At 48.8% G+C, this 19,522-nt stretch overlaps 1 protein-coding gene across 2 annotated transcripts; it reads left to right on the top strand.

Annotated features, from left to right (window-relative positions):
• Nucleotides 1-75: 75 nt before the first annotated feature.
• On the top strand, nt 76-14,583 carry mphosph8 (M-phase phosphoprotein 8). Of its 2 annotated transcripts, XR_009131726.1 has the most exons (10): nt 76-355; nt 923-1,078; nt 1,606-2,637; nt 2,975-3,068; nt 3,542-3,790; nt 3,955-4,077; nt 4,903-4,991; nt 8,193-10,443; nt 11,272-14,257; nt 14,445-14,569. XR_009131726.1 is itself a non-coding variant. In XM_058082993.1 (9 exons), exons 1-9 carry the CDS (start codon nt 254-256, stop codon nt 12,591-12,593), a joined length of 5,418 nt encoding a protein of 1,805 aa, XP_057938976.1. In that variant the 5' UTR covers nt 76-253; the 3' UTR covers nt 12,594-14,583. The 2 variants fall into 2 exon arrangements, 1 of the variants encoding a protein (XP_057938976.1); XM_058082993.1 differs by having other exon boundaries at nt 11,272-14,583.
• The last annotated feature ends 4,939 nt before the right edge of the window (nt 14,584-19,522 follow it).

The raw sequence follows: 19,522 nt of genomic DNA, 5'->3' as shown, positions 1-19,522 counted from the left end.
CGTGCATTGAAAATACATTTAAACTTTGTTTTATGCTAACGCTTACATTTAGTTGAAGCCGCTTGATGAAGGGGGTTCTCCCGGAGATTCGGCCGTGCACTTGAAGGCATCACACCGAGGGCGGTGCAGGTCTGAGCAGCTTAGCCAGCAAGTTAGCTTAGCTTGTTAACCAGTGGAGCTAATCTCCGCGGCCAGATCCTCTTCGCGTCGCGCCGCTTCAGTACGGCCACCACCCGAAGCACACCGCGGGACAATGGAGGGAGAAATTCACAAAATGGAGCCCACGGAAAGTGAGCAAGACGAGGAGGAAGATGTATACGAAGTGGAGAGGATCATTGACATGCGTGTGGAGGAGGTAATGCTAGCTGGCTAGCTCATGCTAACTTAATGCTAAACATCTCCGGTATGGCTTTTGCACACTCCGGCCCGCAACGATGCCGCGTTCGAACATAGCACATCACCATGCGTGACATTTAGTGTTCGTCGGTGTGTGTGGAATTGCGGTGCCGCTTCCCCTGCTGATGCTGAGGATGGAGGCTCCGTGGAGCCGTGGCTGTGTTTTGGCCTTTCCGCCGACACTTGCAACCTTGTCCGCATTCTATGACGGTTCATACCGCAACAAAACACTTGCAATGCACATTATCATCTGCTCCCTCTCCGTTAGATGGACCAGGCTGTTTTCCACCAGCCGCATGAATACATTTGCAGTATGGTCTTCCCAACTCCAAATCTAAGCTAAGCTTCATGAAACATCGCTACTAGACGAGCCAATCATGTTATTATTCATACAATAGCGTGGTTTAAGGCCATATAAACAGACAGGAAATGATATCATGGGGGGGTCAGAGGTTGCAAATGGTGATTGAGGGTTGCTCATGATAATGATGATAATAATAATCATAATGCCTAAACCGTGTCCCAGGGGGAGGTGCTCTACAGAGTGCGCTGGAAGAACTACTGCTCGGATGACGACACCTGGGAGCCCGAGGCCCACCTGGAGGACTGCCGGGAGGTGTTGTTAGCGTTTAAGAAGGCCGCCACTGACGCCAAGAGAGAAGCGGAGGCCAGGAAGGTTGTGGTAAGTCAAACTCCATTTCTTTTCTCACGAGGGTTGGGCTTCCAGTCTCCAGCATTCCCATTCTCCCGGGATCATTCATATGTAGGGATGCTCCGATCCATCGGATCCAAATCATAGTTTGGAAGTACTTAAGTTGTGAAGAAATATCTTAAGACATCCGGTGATTGAATAAGTCTGAAAGTTCCCTTTCTTCAGTGTTTGAAGGACACTTTTTAGCTTGTCTCTTCTCCTCGGGAGCAGGCTCATCCCGGAGTACATTCCAACAGCAGGCAGCTAGCATAGATGCGTTCCACTCCACAAGAAACACTGATGCAAAAGTCCAGCCTACCAGCCCACCAGTGTACCAGTGTGTTAGTAACAGCCTACTAGTGTGTTAGCCTACCAGCGTACCAGTGTACCAGCCTACCAGTCTACCAGTCTACCAGTCTACCAGCGTACCAGCGTACCAGCCTACCAGCCTACCAGCGTACCAGCCTACCAGTGTACCAGTGAGTTCTGAGAATGTGCCATCTCACTTCTCTTTGTAGCAGAAACCGCTGCCCGCAAAGAGCGACGTGTTTGACGCCGACTCGGAGAGTGACAGCGACAAAGATCGGCCCAGCGCGGCGCCCGTCAAGAAGAAGAAAAAGAAGAAGGTGCGGGAAGAGGAGGAGGATGAGGAGGAGGAGCTGCAGCCTCGGAAGGAGAAGAAGAAGAAGAAGAAGAAAGATAAGTGGAGGGATGAGTTCAAGCCCGTGCCGGCGCCGGAGACCGACGAGGACGAGGTGATGCCGCCGTCCCCTTCCCTGCCGAAGGAGAAGCCGGCAGAGCAAAAAAAACGTCTGATTGACTCGGATGACGAGGACGATGAGCCAGCCCCACCAAAGAAACCCAAGAAAGACAAAGGCAAAGATGGAGGGAAGCACAGGAAAGACAGAGAGGACGAGGGGAAGAAGAAGAAAGCAAAGAGAGAACAGAAGCTTGAGTCTTCTGAAGACGACGCCCCTGCCGCCCCCCACGAGGACGATCTAAGTGAGGGCCTCTCAGACTCCCAACAGGAGGAGGAGACACAGGCCGAGGCTGTGACAAAACCCCCTGAGAAGGTCCGCGGAGACGACAAATCCAAACACAAGAAGGGCAAGTTGGATGTCAAGCTGCAGGGCATCAAGGATCTCATCCAGGACAGGAAGGGCAAGAAGACCGAGGTCTTGCTGAAGGAGAGCAGCCTCCACAAACTGAAGAGCCTCACGTCCAAAGGCAGGGAGGAGGCCGGGCGGCACTCGTCCGACTCCAGCGACAGCTCCAGCCTGCACAAGAAGGCCAAGAGCAAAAGTCAGGAGGGCGCCTCCGCACCGACCAAGACCCCCTCATCCGCCTCCGTGACCTCGTCCGGCGCCACAGCAGGCAAGGTCAAAGAGGACGAGGCCTCCAAAGACGACTCGTCGGGACAGAAAGACGCCAAAGGCTCCACCAACCTGTTTGAGACCTTCTTGTTGAACTGCGAGGCAAAGGACAGAGCCCCCCGGAGGCCGCCAACGCACCCGGCCACCTCAGACCGGAGCAGCAACAAGCCCCCCAAGGTAAGACCCCCAGTTTTGGATCATTTACCTGCATCTTCAGGCTAATGTGGGGGCATATCGTGATGAGGGTACATCATGTACGTACCTGCATCTTCAGGCTAATGTGGGGGCATATCGTGATGAGGGTACATCATGTACGTACCTGCATCTTCAGGCTAATGTGGGGGCATATCGTGATGAGGGTACATCATATATGTACCTGCATCTTCAGGCTAATGTGGGGGCATATCGTGATGAGGGTACATCATGTACGTACCTGCATCTTCAGGCTAATGTGGGGGCATATCGTGATGAGGGCACTTTCTCTTATCTGCTGCTTTTATTTGTTACTTTTAAGGTGGTTGGAAAGATTGAGAAGATCTCCAAGCCAATCCGAGAGTCTCCGTCACGGAAGGAGCCCGAAAGGATGGAAAAGACCAAGCAAACAGAAGGTACGTGAGACAAACGGTCCGTGTAAGACCACAGCACTGCTTATTTATTATCACTGTCACTTTTCTAGGAGTAGCTGCCGACTGATAGAATGAAAAAGCAAATATTGCTGGTTGTCGTCTCTTCAATACCAAAAGTGCTACCGATATTGGCGGCCGTTTCTCCACTCTAAGAGCTATGATGTTCATTCTCACTTCCATCGTGATGGCTTGTCTTTTCCTCTGCACATTTCTCTCTTAAGAACCTGCCTTACGCTCAAGAGAGGTCACGTATCAAATCTTATCAAATGTAGAACCTACTTCTCTAGTGATGCCAGTGTTTACCAGCAACATTTACCTTTATATTATGAATTCATGGGACCTGGTACTCAACCTCAGCACCATCTGTACCGGTTATGGACCACCATATTCAGTAGATCTTTCACTGAGCTGAAGTACGCCCCCAATAATAGGAAACCTTGTCCCTCCGCTCCCAGTCGCATCCAAGCCCAGCCAGAGTCACGGCTTCAGCCTGGACAGCGACGAGATGGAAGGACAGGAGCCGGCAACAAAGCCCCGGGACGAGCGCCGGGAGAGGCCCGAGGAGAGCTTGCGGCCGAGCTGGGAGAGGAAGGGGCAGATGGACGACCGCCGAAAGAGGAGGGAAGACAGTGAGCCCAGACTCCTCGTGGCAGGTGATGACCACGTGGACCGCCAGGACTCGCTGGAGACCACTGACAAATCTGGTAATTATCAATCCAAAGTCCACTGTGATACTAGCGTTGTATCGTCATGGTTACTAAGGTACAAACGAAGCCTTTCCTCGGCATCAAGACCGTATCGTCATTGGACTCATGATTGTATTGACATTCAGTTATCAGTGTGTGACGTGTCACGCTGCTCCATGCAGACAAAGGTCCGGCCACCATGAGTTTAGGAATGGATCTCAGCCTGGACTGGTTGACCCTGGACGACTTTCAGAAACATCTGAATGGAGAGGACGAGATCCTATCGGCTGCCCCGCTGTCACCCAGTAAGTCTGTCCGCCAATGAGGGAATTGAATATTTCACCTCTGGAAGGATGCGGTGTCGCTGCTAATGAGCAGTCTAAACGTAGCCTAAAGTGACACCACTTTGTTGTCCTAGTAGTAGTATTAGCAGTAGTTGTACTCACATCGCGCTCCTGGATGATGTACCAGCCTTTTTACAATAAACCAATCAAGATCGATTTGGAAATGTCGACTTATGATAGCTAGTAGACTTGTATGGTCTGTTTTCCTGTCGTGATTGATTGTGCAGGGTGTTTTTTGAAAGTTTGAATGGTATAAAAATCAAGTCAAAATATTATAGGAATAAAGTCATGAATAATTACAAGAAGAAAATTGACAAGAAGTGCGTTCAAACAATTCTAACATTTAAAAAAGAGCTCAAATAGAGGAAATGGCTGTAATTTTACAAGAATAAAGTCAAAAGTTAAGAGAAAAAGGTTTCTTTACGAAAATAAACTGGTAAAATTCTAATAAGAAAAAAGTCGCGTTATAAAAAAATGGAGGTGCAGGTTTTGTTAGCATGACAAAATATCAAAGTGGCCCTTGCTGGAAATAGTTTGGACACCCCTGGCATGGGGACTCACTCACCGCTAGTGAATGATGATGAAAGGTGATCCACGAACTCAGCATCTACGGTGCCTTCACGGACCGCTGAACAAAGTACGACAAGAAAACACTGATTGAAGCACAGACAAGAACGTGTGAAAATGGTGAATACTTGTTGTTCACTCCGACTTGGTGAATTTACGGGCTGGTGAATGCTGAATGGTTTTGTCCCGATCTAATGAGTTCTTCTTTGCTCCCGCCAGGCGAGTTGCGAGACGCCGTGAAAAGCGGAGATTACATGGCTGTGAAACTGGCCCTTAATTCCAAAGAGGAGTACAATTTGGACCAAGAGGTAAGAACCACATTTGAGAAGTCCCACGAAAAGACAGCGTTTGACTTTGGGGTAAAAGCGTTTTAGGTTACCACCAAAGGTTGCAGTTGTGGGCAGGAGTTCTTTGTTTTACTATTAACTGTTTTTCATGATTGATTACCAATCAGCCATCTGTAGCACATCTCAGCACGCTGCACCTTGGTTGCCCCCAGTGTGTGAGTGGGTGTGAGTGGGTGTGTGTGTGGGAGAGTGTGTGAGTGTGTGTGTATTGTGTTGCCGTCTGTCAAATAAGGCAGCTGGTTGTGCCCCACAAAGCACAGTTGTACCTACCTGTACCTTGATGAACCCGGGCTGATATAACTTCATAACTTTAACTTAAAATAGGAGAGACACAAAAAACTGTCCACCTGAGAACGAGGACCGGCTCCTAATGTGAGTTTTGGGGGCTTTTGGACGATTCCAACAGGACGGTTTAGGACAGTGACGTCAGACTCATTTTCAAGGTGGGCCATATGACAATTATGGTTGCCCTCGGAGGGCCGCAACATTGCCTGAAAGGTCTGCGCAACTGAACGCTTCAGGTTGTCTTTGAGGACCTTAGCCTCTAATCCAAGCCGGCTTCATCAGCCCGTGCTCAGACTAAATAGGACAGCTCTAATCTGAGGGGATGGTGCAGGAGTCAAGCATTTACCGATGGGAAAAAAGTGTTTCCCCCTTCCTGAGTTCTGATGGAGATGATCAAACACATGTAAATATGTAAATATTAGTCGTGATCACCCAGTAGATCACAAAATGCATTTTTTAAAAGAAAGGTTTTTTGTGGAGGAATTGTTGTCATTCAGCCCCACTACCACCACCATATTTTACTGTTGTTATGATGGTCTTTTTCTGAAATGCACTGTTACATTTACACGAGATGTAATGGGACACAGAATATTACCCCATTAAGGAACCATGCACACCACACGGGATGTTGTTGTGGGGTTTTGTCGTGGCCGTGCTCTGGGGATCATTTTGATTGGCCGGCCACTCCTGGGAAGGCTCACCACTGTTCCATGTTTTCACCATTTGTGGATAATGGCTCTAGCTGTGGTTTGCTGGGGTCCCAATGTTTTAGAAGTGGCGTCATCTCAGTTACGTTATGTTGGAGGGGGCATTTGCTGTTTCGCACAGGACCATGTATATTTGGATTATTTTCCCTCTCAATAATAAAAAGTTAGTCTGATGATGTGAAACATTTAAGAGTGACAAAGATGCAAAAAAGAAGGCATTTTTTCCCGCCACTGTATTGTCTCAGGTTGAGACTGGTTTCCAGTGAGGGGTGACAGCCATTCCACTCACACCGCCACAGCAACAAAACCCTCCAGCTGCATACAGTATGACGGAACACATTTTCATTTGCATTATTTCCAGGCGTTCACAAAATATGACAGAATCTGGCCTCTGGGCCTCGGGTTTGACACCAGAGTTTTAGGGCAAACTTTCCACCATTGTGCTCGGAAGATTTTACATTTAGCAGCAAATCCAGGTAAGTTGACTTTTCATGTATTATTGAATGTATTATTATCATTATACTTTTATAGAAGTGCAGTATCCAACTACTGTATTTAAAGCCCAGGGAGTTCTGGCCGGCCTATGGCTAACAGTCACAGTTTGCCATCTTGACTGCCTTCTTTGAATGTAAGATATTAATGCATGCTTGATTTGGACTCGTACAGCTATTTGACGTGGATCAGCTGACTTGAGTTTAGCCAATCTTAGCCAAACACATTTACTGTAGAAAGGAGGCTTCCTCGGGTTTACTCCTTTGCTTTGCTGATCTCGCATCCATCAATGCATTAGAACTGACGCTGTGTGTCCTCCAGGGGGGACGACTGTGGAGGAAGTCACTGGCCAAGGCGAGAAAGTGGGCAAGAAGCAGGTACATACTGTATATATACTATATATTTCATCGTTGCACGTTGTGTGCACTGTGCCATGCACCAACCACCTTCATGTCCCCCGGATCCCAGTTGTTTATTTTTACTCATGCTGTAGGTTAACAACATCTTTAGTCATTTCTCACAAGGTCCATACGGTCCATCCATTAAACAGGTCTCAAAATATTTTGGGTCGTGATTCTAATTTTGCATAATCATGTTAAATTCCTGCAGAAATATAAGTGACAGGTCAAGGATTATATTTAGCTGCACATACTGTCTACACTGTATATGTACATATGCTGTATGTGTGTGTATATACAGTATGTACTACGTAGTGAGAGCCCCAAAGGAAATGCAAATATCAGTCACACCAAAAGATAGTCTTGAATCACACATCAACCATGTCATTAGGAGCAATGAGGGGTTGCGTTCAAAGACACCACGTCATTTTGAAGTTGAAATCACCTTTTGAGTGTATTCCCAGGGATGTCGTCCTTATGTAGACCACTCAAACACGCATAATAAAGGCATTGTTGTGATTTTCGGAGTTTGGCTTGTCAGTGAATGCACCGCTGCCGTGTGGTGAGAATGCGGATGGTTTTGTTTCTCACGGGAAGACGCGTTTGCCAGTCGGAGATATATACATGGTGTTGCATTGCACTTCTGTTGATGTGTTCAGGTCCGAATAAAATGTTAAAAGAGCACCAGACTCTGTGTGACTCTGTGGGGACGCTACACTACGCCTCCGTCTGCCGTCCTAACAGAGACGCGTGGGTGCCCTGATGCGTACGCGTTAATCATGCAATATTTTACAGCCTTTGTTCCAACATAAAAGACACGTAGCCGTGTGTGTGTGTGTGTGTGTGTGTGTGTGTATGTACAGTACATCTATAGATACCAACATGAATCCTTTTTCTTTCTGTCCATTTGATTGTGAACAGCCATCACACCATTCCCTGGTTCCTGCTTATAAAATGACGGTGTCAAAGCACTGCTTGATCCAATAAAGCCATTAACTGTCCTTGAAAGGGTGACGTGCTTTTTGTCCTGGAGATATTGATGGTGTCTTGCTGGGCTTGGGCTAGTATGGGATGCGTGACCTCGGTTTGAATGAGTCTGTTTGAGTGAGCCTGGGTCCCACAAGGGCATTGCCAAGGTGCTGGTGCATTACACAGCCGCAGCAACATGTGCACGTGACTTAGAAATTCCAGTAAGGAACATCTCTCATCAAGTTGACTCGGCCTAATTATGATAGGCTCTGCTTTGGCCACGCCTCTTACGTGTACTTGTTCTTTTCCAGGCATGTACAATTGGTGAGAGGAGCTCACTTGAAGGAAAGAGGAGCTCGATGGAAGACGGAGGTCCACAGGAGGCTTTTTTAAATGGGCCGCAAGGTGGCGACTGTGCAAGTACAGTCTCGGCAGCGCTTGAAGACATCCAGAAAGATGCGAGTGAATCTCAAACAACTCTTTATGCTTCATATTTACACCATGAAAGTCAAGGAAGCGGGATGTCAGAAGACACAAAAGCCGATTCATCAAATAATTTGAGGCTGACCTTTGACATTCAAAAGCCACCCACGAATGTAGAGAATAGGCTGACTAAGGACTTCAACCTGAAGGCGCAGACCAACGTCCAACCTGAAGGCGCAAACTACTCAACTGACGCAAACGAGGTCGCGGCGGGTCACTCCGATAGCGCAGCTCGAGCCTCGCAAATCACGGGTCCAACCAGAAGATCATGTCGCACAAGGAAAAGTGTTGAAGCCAAACAACCGACACGAACAAGTCAAAGGGCGTGTAAGAAGGTGGTTCGGTCAGCGGAAGCCACAAGTGAGGAGGAAGACATGGAAAAGGAGCCAAGAAAAAAGCACTTCTGTTTATATTGCAAGATGCCTTTCACTCAGTTGGCCAAACATTTGGAAAAGAAACATGGCGATGAAACGGACGTGGCGCACGCCATCCACTTTCCCAAAGGCTCCAAGGTCAGACAGACCTTGCTGGACCAAATACGCAATAACGGCGATTATCAGCATCATTCCAAAGCTCCAAAAAACCAAGAGGAAGAAGTGGCCCAAAAGGAGTCGACAAGGCCAAAAATATGCGTTCGGGATTTCCTACCATGCCAGCACTGCTACACTTTTTACCGCAAAACTGATCTGTGGCGACATGAGCACTCTTGCAAGGCCAGAAAGGGTGATGACAAACCCCCAGAAATGGCCAAGAAGGGGGGAGGTGCCACCCACGGCACCACCCACGGCACCACCCACGGCACCACCCACGGCACCACCGCACAGCTGCTTCCGATGTGCGAGTTCCTAACAAAAGGATGCAAGGAGATCATCCACATCATGCATCAGGACGACATCGCCAGGCATGTCAGAAACGACCCGCTCATTTGCAAGTACGGCAGTGCCTTATCCGCAAAGTACGACCACGACAAGTCTCAGTTTGCGTACATCGGACAAAAGATGAGAGAGTTGGGTCGCTTCATGATTGCGGTCAACGAGCTGGACAAAGGTGTGCAGTATTTGCATGAACTGTGTCTCCCGTCAAGGTTTGAATTGGCTGTGGAGGGGGCCAAAAAAGCCAGTGGCTTTGATCCAAGCTGCAGTAAGTTTAAAACCTTTTCCCTTGTTTCCAAGATCGGGTACTCCTTGAAACGAGCAGCAGAAATCGCCTTTGGCGAAAGTCGCATGACCGAAGATAGCCAAACCGAAAGCGCGGTCAAGCAATTCATACAGCTGGTGGACACAAAATGGAGCCGCTGTTTTTCCCGCAAATCTCTGTCATCCTCAAAGCAGGAGGTCAGGAAAGCGCAAGTGGACACGTCCAGTGTGACGGAGGATTTGATCAAACTCTACCGGTTCATCACGGAAGAGGAAGATGAAGCAAGGAAGGAGCTCAAGGAAAGTCCCAGTGTGGCCAATTGGAAAAAGCTGAGCGAGGCCACACTGGCCGACGTCTGCCTCTTCAACAGAGCGCGGGTAGGAAATATCGGTAGACTGCTCTTGCATACTTACACCAGCAAAAGGTGCAGTGGTGCGTTTGTGCCTTCTGCGGATCAGATGAAGAAATGCACCAAGCTGGAGGTGGAACTTGGCGACCACTTCACTCGGTTGGAACTGGAAGGGCAGTATGGAAGGAATATGTTGGTTCTGCTTACCCAAAAGATGAGTCTGTCGCTCGACCTGCTGGTGGAAAACCGCCAGGATGCCGGCGTATCAAGAAGTAACCCTTACCTGTTTGCACGTACCGAGGGGCCATCCTTCATCCGAGGACTGGACTGCTTTCGAAGGGCTACGGTGGAAAGCGGGGTGAAAAACCCCGAAGCGCTCCTGTCCCCCTCATTGAGAGCGCAAATTGCCAACTGCTGGCAGCTAATGAGCCTCGGCGAGCGCCAGTTGGATGGCGTCGCCAAGCTGCTAAGAAAGAGCAGCCAGGAGTGTCACGCGTTGGCCAAAAATGCGTCGCAGCTGGAGGAAGCGAGTAAACAGTTGCTCCACTTGGACCGAACAAGACTGGCGGTTTCAGATGGCACGTCGAGCGCTGGTGAGCATCTTTTACTTTGTGTTCATTGCTCGCAAAGATAAGTCGCATTTCCACCAAGCGATCCAATGCATCTCCATCTAAATTCCTTTCTTAGGGTTTGGGATCCAATCTGTTTTCAAATGCTTCCGATTCCGTTCTCCACACATTTCCAGTAGCATGTCTACACAAGCCAACCTTGACAATATTGGACGGTTAATGTTAGGAGGACACTTGACAATGGAACACGGGCTATGGGGGGTGGGCCGACCCACATTGGCTTCAAATTTGGAGGTGGGGACCACTATATATTGGTGGCATCAAGCAGAACGGCGTACACGATACATCCATAGCAAGTTAGCGCATCACATAAATCAACAACGAAGCGCTAAACATAACGCGTAAGTTAAAACACCTGCGATAACAATATTCAATATGAACAATAAAACATTGGATATCAAGAGTAGTATGGTAACTCCTCCACGTTTACTTCACTGACAAGCTCATCAGCATATTTTCAATTTGGGCAAACACAACAAAATGTTGGGTGAAAGGGTGTCGCAAGCCACCCAGCATGCCTTGCGGCAGGAATATCTGGGTGTTTTGGCCCACATGGTGCAGTAGGCAGTAGTGTTGTTCGGGTGGCATGTGTGCCATGCTAGCACTGCAAGTCGTCTACATGGTCGGCTACACCCACCATGTGAGGGTTTAAAAACAGAGACCCTTTGGGCCATCCGCAGTTTGTCAACTCAAGTCACTTGGAGTGGAGTCACCCAATGAATATGTAGCCTACTAATGGATAATGATCTTCCAACATCACCCTCATAATCGATTCTCACTTTGGCCTTTTAGGAACCCCATCAAAGGCCGCTCTGAAGAGACGACCCTGGAGTGAGAAGGAGCAGGCGGCCGTCAAACGTTACATGAGTGAATTTTTAAGAAAGATGAAGGTCCCAGGCAAAAAGGATTGCAACGCTTGCATAGCTGCTGAACCAGATCTCTGTGGAAGATCTTGGACAGATATCAAAAACTATGTCCACAACAGCATCCAGACCGTACGCAGGAGAAGTAACCAGCACAAGGATGAAAGGGATGGTGAAAAAGATGTGAAGCCAAAGACACCAGCAGCTGAGGTCCAAACCAACGCCAGGACAGATTTGGAAGACCAGGCTGTTGGTTGTAGCATGTCTTCAGGGCTTCCACAACACTTGAGAGAAAGTTCCGAATGTTGCATGACCATGGAACCGCACACAAACCTGAGGGAGCCAACCCAGTACGGCCAGGAGATGCCTTTAACGTATACGTCCTTGTGTTCCGCCAGCGCAAATATGCTCCACGCAGGTCAGCCTTTGATGTCCTCGTTCACGCCGCTCAATGCTACGGATACTCAAGTAGTTCCCACGTTCACGCCGCACAGCACGACGGATGCCCTGTCTCCCGTGTACACAACAGACAACAGTCTTCACTCGATGGCAACTCCATATTCACAAAACTCCTTGAGTGTAGCACATCCTTCCATGTATGCCCCCCAGGACCATTTACATGCCCCCATGCTGCCTGCTTTTAGTCCACATAGTGTTCCAGGTACCTCAATGCTTCCTACGTACACACCATTGAACTCTCCCAGTCCGCCAATGGTCCCTGCTTTCTCCTCACCCGGAAGCGATAGAAGTAGGATGATGATGTCCTCGTTCGCCCCTCTGAACCACACCAGTTCACCTTCCTACCCAACGAGTCCACCAAGGACTTCAATGACTGCCCAGGTTGTCCCAACAGTCCACGGAGCTGGCACTCACACCAGATCGCCTCTGGTTCAGGAAAGACCCTCCCCTTCCACCCCGAGGAAACAAGCCCCCCAGTCCGCTAAGCCGCAGAAGAGAAACAAAAGGTTGTGGAGCGGGGATGAGCAGGCGGCGGTCAGGCGCCAGTTTGGAGACTTTAGTAAACTGGTCAAAGTGCCAGGCAAGAAGGACTGCGATGCCTGCCTGGTGGCCGAACCCGCCCTAAGTAGCCGCACGTGGAGGGAGGTCAAATATTATGTACACAACTCCATTCAGTCAATCAGGAGACGAGGCCACGTGGCTGTCCCGCAGCAAGTGGAAGAACCCAAGCAGCAACTGGACACTCCCATGCCGACCGTGGAGTGGGACGCTCCTGTCTATCTGTCACTGTAAATAGTACTAACAAAGGTTTTTTACATGTACTGAAACATCATTACTGTTTGGCATACGGCGGGTCAGATGTCATCCGTTGGCTTCCACCAACCTTTCGTTAGCCATCCTCATCTGTCCAATAGGTACAGAGTGCCTGGTCCTCCTGATTGATTGGGAATCCAAGTCCACCAGAAGCAGCTACTGGTAGTTTAGTCCTGCATGAACAACACCTCAGTAGTTCGGAGGAGGAGAGCATTGCTTGCAGCCTCGGCTGTGCAGCGTGGCTAGTTTGTGAATACTCTACGATCAATGTGGAAGGGTGTCTGTCAGTGTTTACATTTGTGGTCACGGCGAACCTCGTTGGTCGTGGTTAGCCAGCAGCATCCACCGGCGAAGCTTTGCACCCGGTCCTTCTGATAGTTGTTGTTGATAACCTTAGTGTGATTCTCACAGTGTATGTTACATGTTACACTTAGCCCACCGCTCGAGTTGGATCCTGATATTTATTCTTTTTCTGTGTATTGAAAAGGTTGCTGAAGTAGCTGTGTATAACAGGTTCAGTACTTACTGAGAGACCCACTACCAATCTGAACTTGTTTGAAAGGGATTTGTGCCTTCTTTGTTTGCTCGTACCACGCAGCATTGGCCAGCACGCTGGCCCAGAAAGGAAGTGCAGATGTGACAGCCATTGATTTGTTCCTCCAATCTTGTAAATACATTGAAGGAGTGGCAGCGGCATCGTGGGTGCCCTGAAACGGTATTTTATGAAAGCGGCTTCCAGGGTAGGAAAATCTGTCACGTTACCACAACATTGTCCTGGTATTTTTTTGTCCCATACTCCCAAGTGACTCACTTGTTGTCATCTGGACGTGTTCCCCACCATCTTGTTTTTGTTTGGTGGAGCAACCACCCTTACACGCCTGCGTTCTCTCTTCGCCTGTATTTCTGTTGTGGTTCCGCCTGTCTGTTCACAGCGCCACATGTCGGGGTGCCTGATGTATGCCGTTGTTTTCACCCAGGCTTCATCGTGCTGCGACACCCCCAAAGCATTCTTACCTTGCCGCAATATCCACATGGCCCCGCACAGATTTTTTTGACGTTCATTTGTGTTCTTTACCTCCTGCCAAAAAGTTTCCCCAAACAGAAGCATCCTCCCCGCGGAGGTGTCCGGGGCAGGTCCGACCAACCTGGACGAGCTCGCCTCGGGGGCCGACAGGGGTAGCTGGACAAAGTGGCAATGGAGAGGGAAGTCTGACCTTGGTTAGGCCGTACCAGACCTCGGATAAGCATTAGAAGATGGATGGTCGGTCGCCATCGGTCACTACTGCTACACAGCAAGCTAAACAGCTAGTCAGCTGTGGTTGATCATTTGCAACCACACGTGCACCCCCGCATCAAGATGCGTCAGCGGAGCGACTACGCTGTAGCATAATGAAGCCTTTTCCAGCTTGGTGTTGCTTTTGTGCTCGTTTGCCATCAAGCTGTCCATGGCATCCATCACCAAACCAGCTGAGCCGGCAGCCGTGCCTTTAAAAGGCTAGCTAGCTGGGTCCCACACTTGCCTTTGTTCCTCTGCAGTGTTCCATTCAAACTTTGGTATTGGTGACCGTGCTCCCTCGCCATACCTGTTGGCTCTTCTACACACAGTCATAACCACCTCCAGCCTGTCTGCCACCGTCGTCCAGGTATTTCAGTATGTTGTTCTCAAATAGATATCTCGTTACTGTATGTTTGTATAAGTTGCCTTGTCGCCCCAGTTAATGCCTTTTATCATGTATTGTAAGAAACATGGATCCTCTGCTTGTACAATAAAACATTTCTTTCATGTCCATTTGATTCGGTCATCACTTGTCTGTCGTCACATGTCTCCAGTCCTCGCCAACGCAGGTGGCACAATGTCTCCAGTCCACGCCAACGGAGGTGGCACAATGTCTCCAGTCCACGCCAACGCAGGTGGCACAATGTCTCCAGTCCACGCCAACGCAGGTGGCACAATGTCTCCAGTCCTCGCCAACGCAGGTGGCACAATGTCTCCAGCCAGTCTTTACCAGTCAACAAGCGCTGTTCAGTGTTTACCAAATGGCAATTTACCAATGTGTAAACACTATTAGATTTGTCAAATACAATCAAAGCGTTTTGAATGCTTGAATTTTTAAAAAGAGATTTCTCATTCAGAAAAAGACGATACGTCATTTAATGACACCTTCATTCATTTTCTACCGCTTATCCTCACGAGGGTCGCGGGGTGCTGAATAAATAAATGCTTTCCTCGTCTCCTGCCTCCAGACAGGCAGGAAGAGGTTTCACTCTGCATTGGTTTCAGCACCTTGGCGACTTTATTCCATCCAACAAGGGTATGAACGGAGTGAGCCCTTTGGTCAGTCATAGTCTCTGTCCCGGTGGGTGGGGGCGGGCACATGCAGCACTTGGGGCCAAATATGGGCAGCGTGGGACAAAGCTAGATGGTGAGTTCAAGGACCGTATAATGGTAATGACGCTATCGTAGCTGCGTATCAAATAGTTTAGCACAGAGATTTGCATCGCTACCTATGGGTACTTATGGTGTCGTGTGCGTCACCTGCAGAGCAGGAAGCATGGCTTCCATGGCTCAAGGCTGGCTGACACATTTGTCTCTCTGTGGCCGTCTTCCACAGGACGTCAGCGGAATGTCCCTGAGCATGCTGGCGGCAGCCGGAGGACAGGACGACATCCTCAGGTTGTTGATACGGAAGGGCGTCAGGGTTAACGGGCGGCAGAAGAATGGCACCACGGCCTTGATGCACGCCGCCGAAAAGGTAACGGCGCTACCCCGGCTGAGTGGGTGACCCCCGACGAACGGGCTGTCATCAGTCCTCTTTTTCAGAACTGCGTGACGACTGTGGCCATCCTGCTGGAGGCGGGCTCGTACGTCAACGCGCAGACGCTGGGCGGTGAGACGGCGTTGATGAAGGTGCAGCTCCATTTCCTGCCTTGTTCTGATTGGTTGATTGTTTTTTTACACGGGACACATAGGAAATATGTATTTATTGCTGAGCCCGCAGTATCTTTATCATGACAAGATGGAGGACAATGTTTGACAATGTCGCTAACCCTGGTCAGGCGTGCAGGAGGGGCAACACGGACATCGTGCGCCTCCTGCTGGAGAGCGGGGCCGACTGCAGCATCCTGTCCAAGCACAAGACCACCGCCCTGTGCTTCGCCAAGCTGAGCAACAACCTGGCCGTGTGCGACCTCATCAACAATCACACCAGCATGTGAGTGCCACCATCAGGATCTGCTTCTGGTCATGATGCTGACAGCCCCCCCCCCCCCCAATGGCTGCCCGTCAGGCTGTCCGGCCTGGCCAAGGATGCCGTCCAAGCGTTTTTTGAGACCCACCTGCTGCTCCTGGAGCCCATCTTCCCCATGGCTTGCCACAGACTGTGCGAGTGGCCCGAATTCTCCATGGAGTTCACCTACAAACCGCAATCGCCAATAGAAGGTACACCGCCTGTTGGCATAACCACCGCACTCGTGCCTACTGGCACGACATCTGGCACGACATCTGGCACGACATCTGGCACGACACCTGGCACGACACCTGGCATGACATCTGGCATGACATCTGGCATGACATCTGGCATGACATCTGGCATGACATCTGGCATGACATCTGGCATGACATCTGGCATGACATCTGGCATGACACCGCACGCACACGCATGGTGTGTAGGCTTCCACTTGTTGCTAGGAAGAAGTCAGGATGATCAGCCATGAAACAGGAAATCATATCTTGGGTCTTTTTGAAGCGGGGGTGGATCCCTAATATGTACACACATATATATATATATATATATGTATATATATATGTATATATATATGTATATATATATGTATATATATATGTATATATATGTATATATATATGTGTATATATATATATGTGTATATATATATATATATATATGTGTGTGTGTGTGTATAATCTAATGGTAAACTTTTGACATTCCCAGTTTCAGCGTATGCAGCTCATCCAAATATGCAATAGAGGCCATTTCATTCCACAACCTGAGTAGAACACAGTAGCATCATTTCTGGATAGAGTTGATGTATTTGGTCCCGTTAGCATCCGTACAGGAAAAGGAGGATGCAGAGGTCAAGGCGGTATGTTCAAGGGGATCTAGTGTCTACCGTAGGATGCCTTTCCTCTTTCCTGACCCATAAATGTTACAATGTTGTAATCTCTTCTGAAGCCATGCCAACGCGTCTCATTTGGGACTGAACCCTGAAAGCAGTTTTTTGTTATCACCGAGCTCTACTGACGTCAGTGCAACCTGGGCGTCCTTATATGGGCTGTAGATGGCGAACCTACATTTCGGGACGCCCTCGGGAGCGCTTGCCCGTGACATCTACAAAGCGGCGTTATCGATGTGAGGGACATGTGACGGCGATGGAGACGGCGATGGAGAGCCAACCATCTCCTGTCGTAGTGACGATGCATCCTTCTCTCCCTTGCAGCCACGGGCATCGTCCTCTTCATCCTCCACGCCAACTTCCTGAGCGAGGTCACCGTGCGCCTCAGCGGCCCGTGCAGCGTTCACGCCGTGGTCCTCAACGAGAGATTCCAGCTGCCCATCTTCCTGGTTGGTTGTGTCAGTGTGTCCTTTGGGCCTGAGATGTGTACTACTCCATTGTTTGGTGTGCTCACGGTGCAGGACAACCACTTCGTGTACTCCTTCTGTCCGGTGGCGGGAAACAACAAGCTCTTCATCCGTCTGGCTGAGGCGCCGACGGCCAAGGTGATGCCCTCACACAAACGCTGATGGGTTTTTGGGGGGTGGGGCTACGTCATCTGTCAAGTGTGTGACATTTAATGAGGTAGGTCAACTTGTGTGACTGTCAGTGTAAAGTACTTTGTGTTCATTTCCTAAGGGGGGTTGCATATTCATATTACGTACACATATGCAGCATATATCAGTTATGGGGGAAAACTACAACTGTATTACTTCAGGTTTTAACAGCATTAGCATGCGGTATTTTTCTCCCTTTTGAAGTCATATTATGAATGGCGCAGTTTGGAAAGAAACGAACTAGGCGATGATAACCTGGTGTAGAAGGAAAAGGCATCGCTGAAGTTGGGACTTTGTCGAGCACAGCAGGGCCATGGCGTCTTTACCACGGAGTGCTGAGTTAACAACATTGGACACACGCCGGCCTGTCAATCATGCAGTAAAGTGTCCTGGCCTGTCGTCGACGCCTCCTCACCTGGCTGTCCTCCTCTTGTCTTCCCTCAGGTGAAGCTCCTCATATGTGCCTACAGAGTGCAGCTGCAGTGACACAACACACGAGGGACCCCCCCCTTCCTGCACCTCCCCATCGGACCATGCCTTCCTCCACGTCCATGTACATGATCCGTGTACATGATCCATGTACATGATCCATGTACATGATCCATGTACATGATCCGTGTACATGATCCGTGTACATGATCCGTGTACATGATCCGTGTACATGATCCGTGTCTGCCTTTGTTTTTTGGAATACGGAAGACTATTATTGTTTTTTTGCTTAGTGTGCTTTGGTTTTTTTGGCCTTCTAGAGTGGAGAGAACTAAAGACACAAATCCTTCTAAAGTGCGCCACTGTCTTTTGGTCGCAGGCCCCCCTTTTTTATCCTTGGTACCTTTTGTGTTGTTCATAGTTGCGTGTTTTGTACATATTAACGTCAATGTAAATAAACCTCTTGATTGCTGCCGCCTGTGGAAGTCCACAAACTAGCAATGTCACACTTTTGACCAAGTCCTATTTACCGCTTGCTTTTTAAATGTTGCTTTGTTTTTGTTTTATTCTTTGAACTATTTGACTACACTGCCTGTTTGATAAAGGGTCTTTCTGCTCAAAACCGTGCCAGATCAGAGCACAAAAGCCTCCTTGAGTCAGTCTTAGCGGCGTGAGACCCAGCCCTCCTTTCCGCCCCTGTGACGAGATGGAAATTTGACGTCATTCCGGTTTGAGCATTTGAACGCACCTGATAGGTACGTACAGGTTATTCCAAATAAAATGCCCCCATTACATAAGAGATTTACTCTGTCGATCAGCATTCGCGTGAGGTCGTGTGGAAAATGTCATGTATTTTATTTCCATGTGTGATTTTTCTTTTAATATCCCCATCATTTCGGGGTGAATCCCAAATCAGCAGAGCAAACTGGGTGCTTTGGCTCCGAAGATCGTGGTCGGTCTGAGGCATCCTTTGGTGTTTGGTCGTGCAAATGTGAGATTAGACCGTACGTGTGCTAAATATCGCCAAGGTTAAATCTGCCTAATGGGCCACTTTAATTGAGCGCTATAAAACGAGCTGCGCATGCGCTGGACTAAAAGAAGGGCTGCATTGATGATGTGGGCTGAGAAAGAGGGCTCACTCTGCTTCAATATTCCAAAGTTTTCACAAGGGACTTCCGGTTCCTATTTAACCTACATCGGTTGTCCGTAATAGTACATTTATATATGTAATCTTTGTCGTGACAGATTATAGCAGGTTATGTGTTTGCAGCGATGGTTTGTAGCCCTGTCGTCTGCTTTGATGCTTTATTGACGTGATTTTGGCGTGTTAAGGTGGTGTTTGTTAATGTAACTATCTCTCAAGGTGTCTGGTTTACATATACCCCGTTTAGTAAAACTACAGTCGGATGGAACCGCAAAAAATTGGCTAATACGTTTGAAGAACCAGTCACGTTTTCCGTGTGCGTACAAAATGGCTGTCGTGCATGGAGAGAAGGTCACTCTGGGTAGGAGCGATAGGACAGAATAGTTCGGTCGTGCTAATTCAAAAGAAAACAGTTATTCTTGTGCACTCTGGTGTTTAATTAATATGGGTGACCGTTTGTCATAAAGTGAACACTTACATACGCGGAGGATTAACGTTTGAAACATCACCGCGACAGAGTGAGTCATCTTGCCAATGAACAATCTTTG

Source organism: Doryrhamphus excisus, chromosome 9 (assembly GCF_030265055.1).
Source record: "Doryrhamphus excisus isolate RoL2022-K1 chromosome 9, RoL_Dexc_1.0, whole genome shotgun sequence".
In the NCBI taxonomy this organism is placed as follows: Eukaryota; Metazoa; Chordata; class Actinopteri; order Syngnathiformes; family Syngnathidae; genus Doryrhamphus; species Doryrhamphus excisus.
Note: the sequence above shows the minus strand (reverse complement) of the source record. Positions and strands in the feature narration are given on the sequence as shown.

Bases quoted from the DNA above. Each gene is read 5' to 3' on its own strand.
- mphosph8 (XM_058082993.1), top strand. From the start codon at position 254: ATGGAGGGAGAAATTCACAAAATGGAGCCCACGGAAAGTGAGCAAGAC. The intron at 1,079-1,605 runs GTAAGTCAAACT...TTCTCTTTGTAG, and splicing joins CGGAGGCCAGGAAGGTTGTG to CAGAAACCGCTGCCCGCAAA. The intron at 3,069-3,541 runs GTACGTGAGACA...CTCCGCTCCCAG, and splicing joins AAAGACCAAGCAAACAGAAG to TCGCATCCAAGCCCAGCCAG.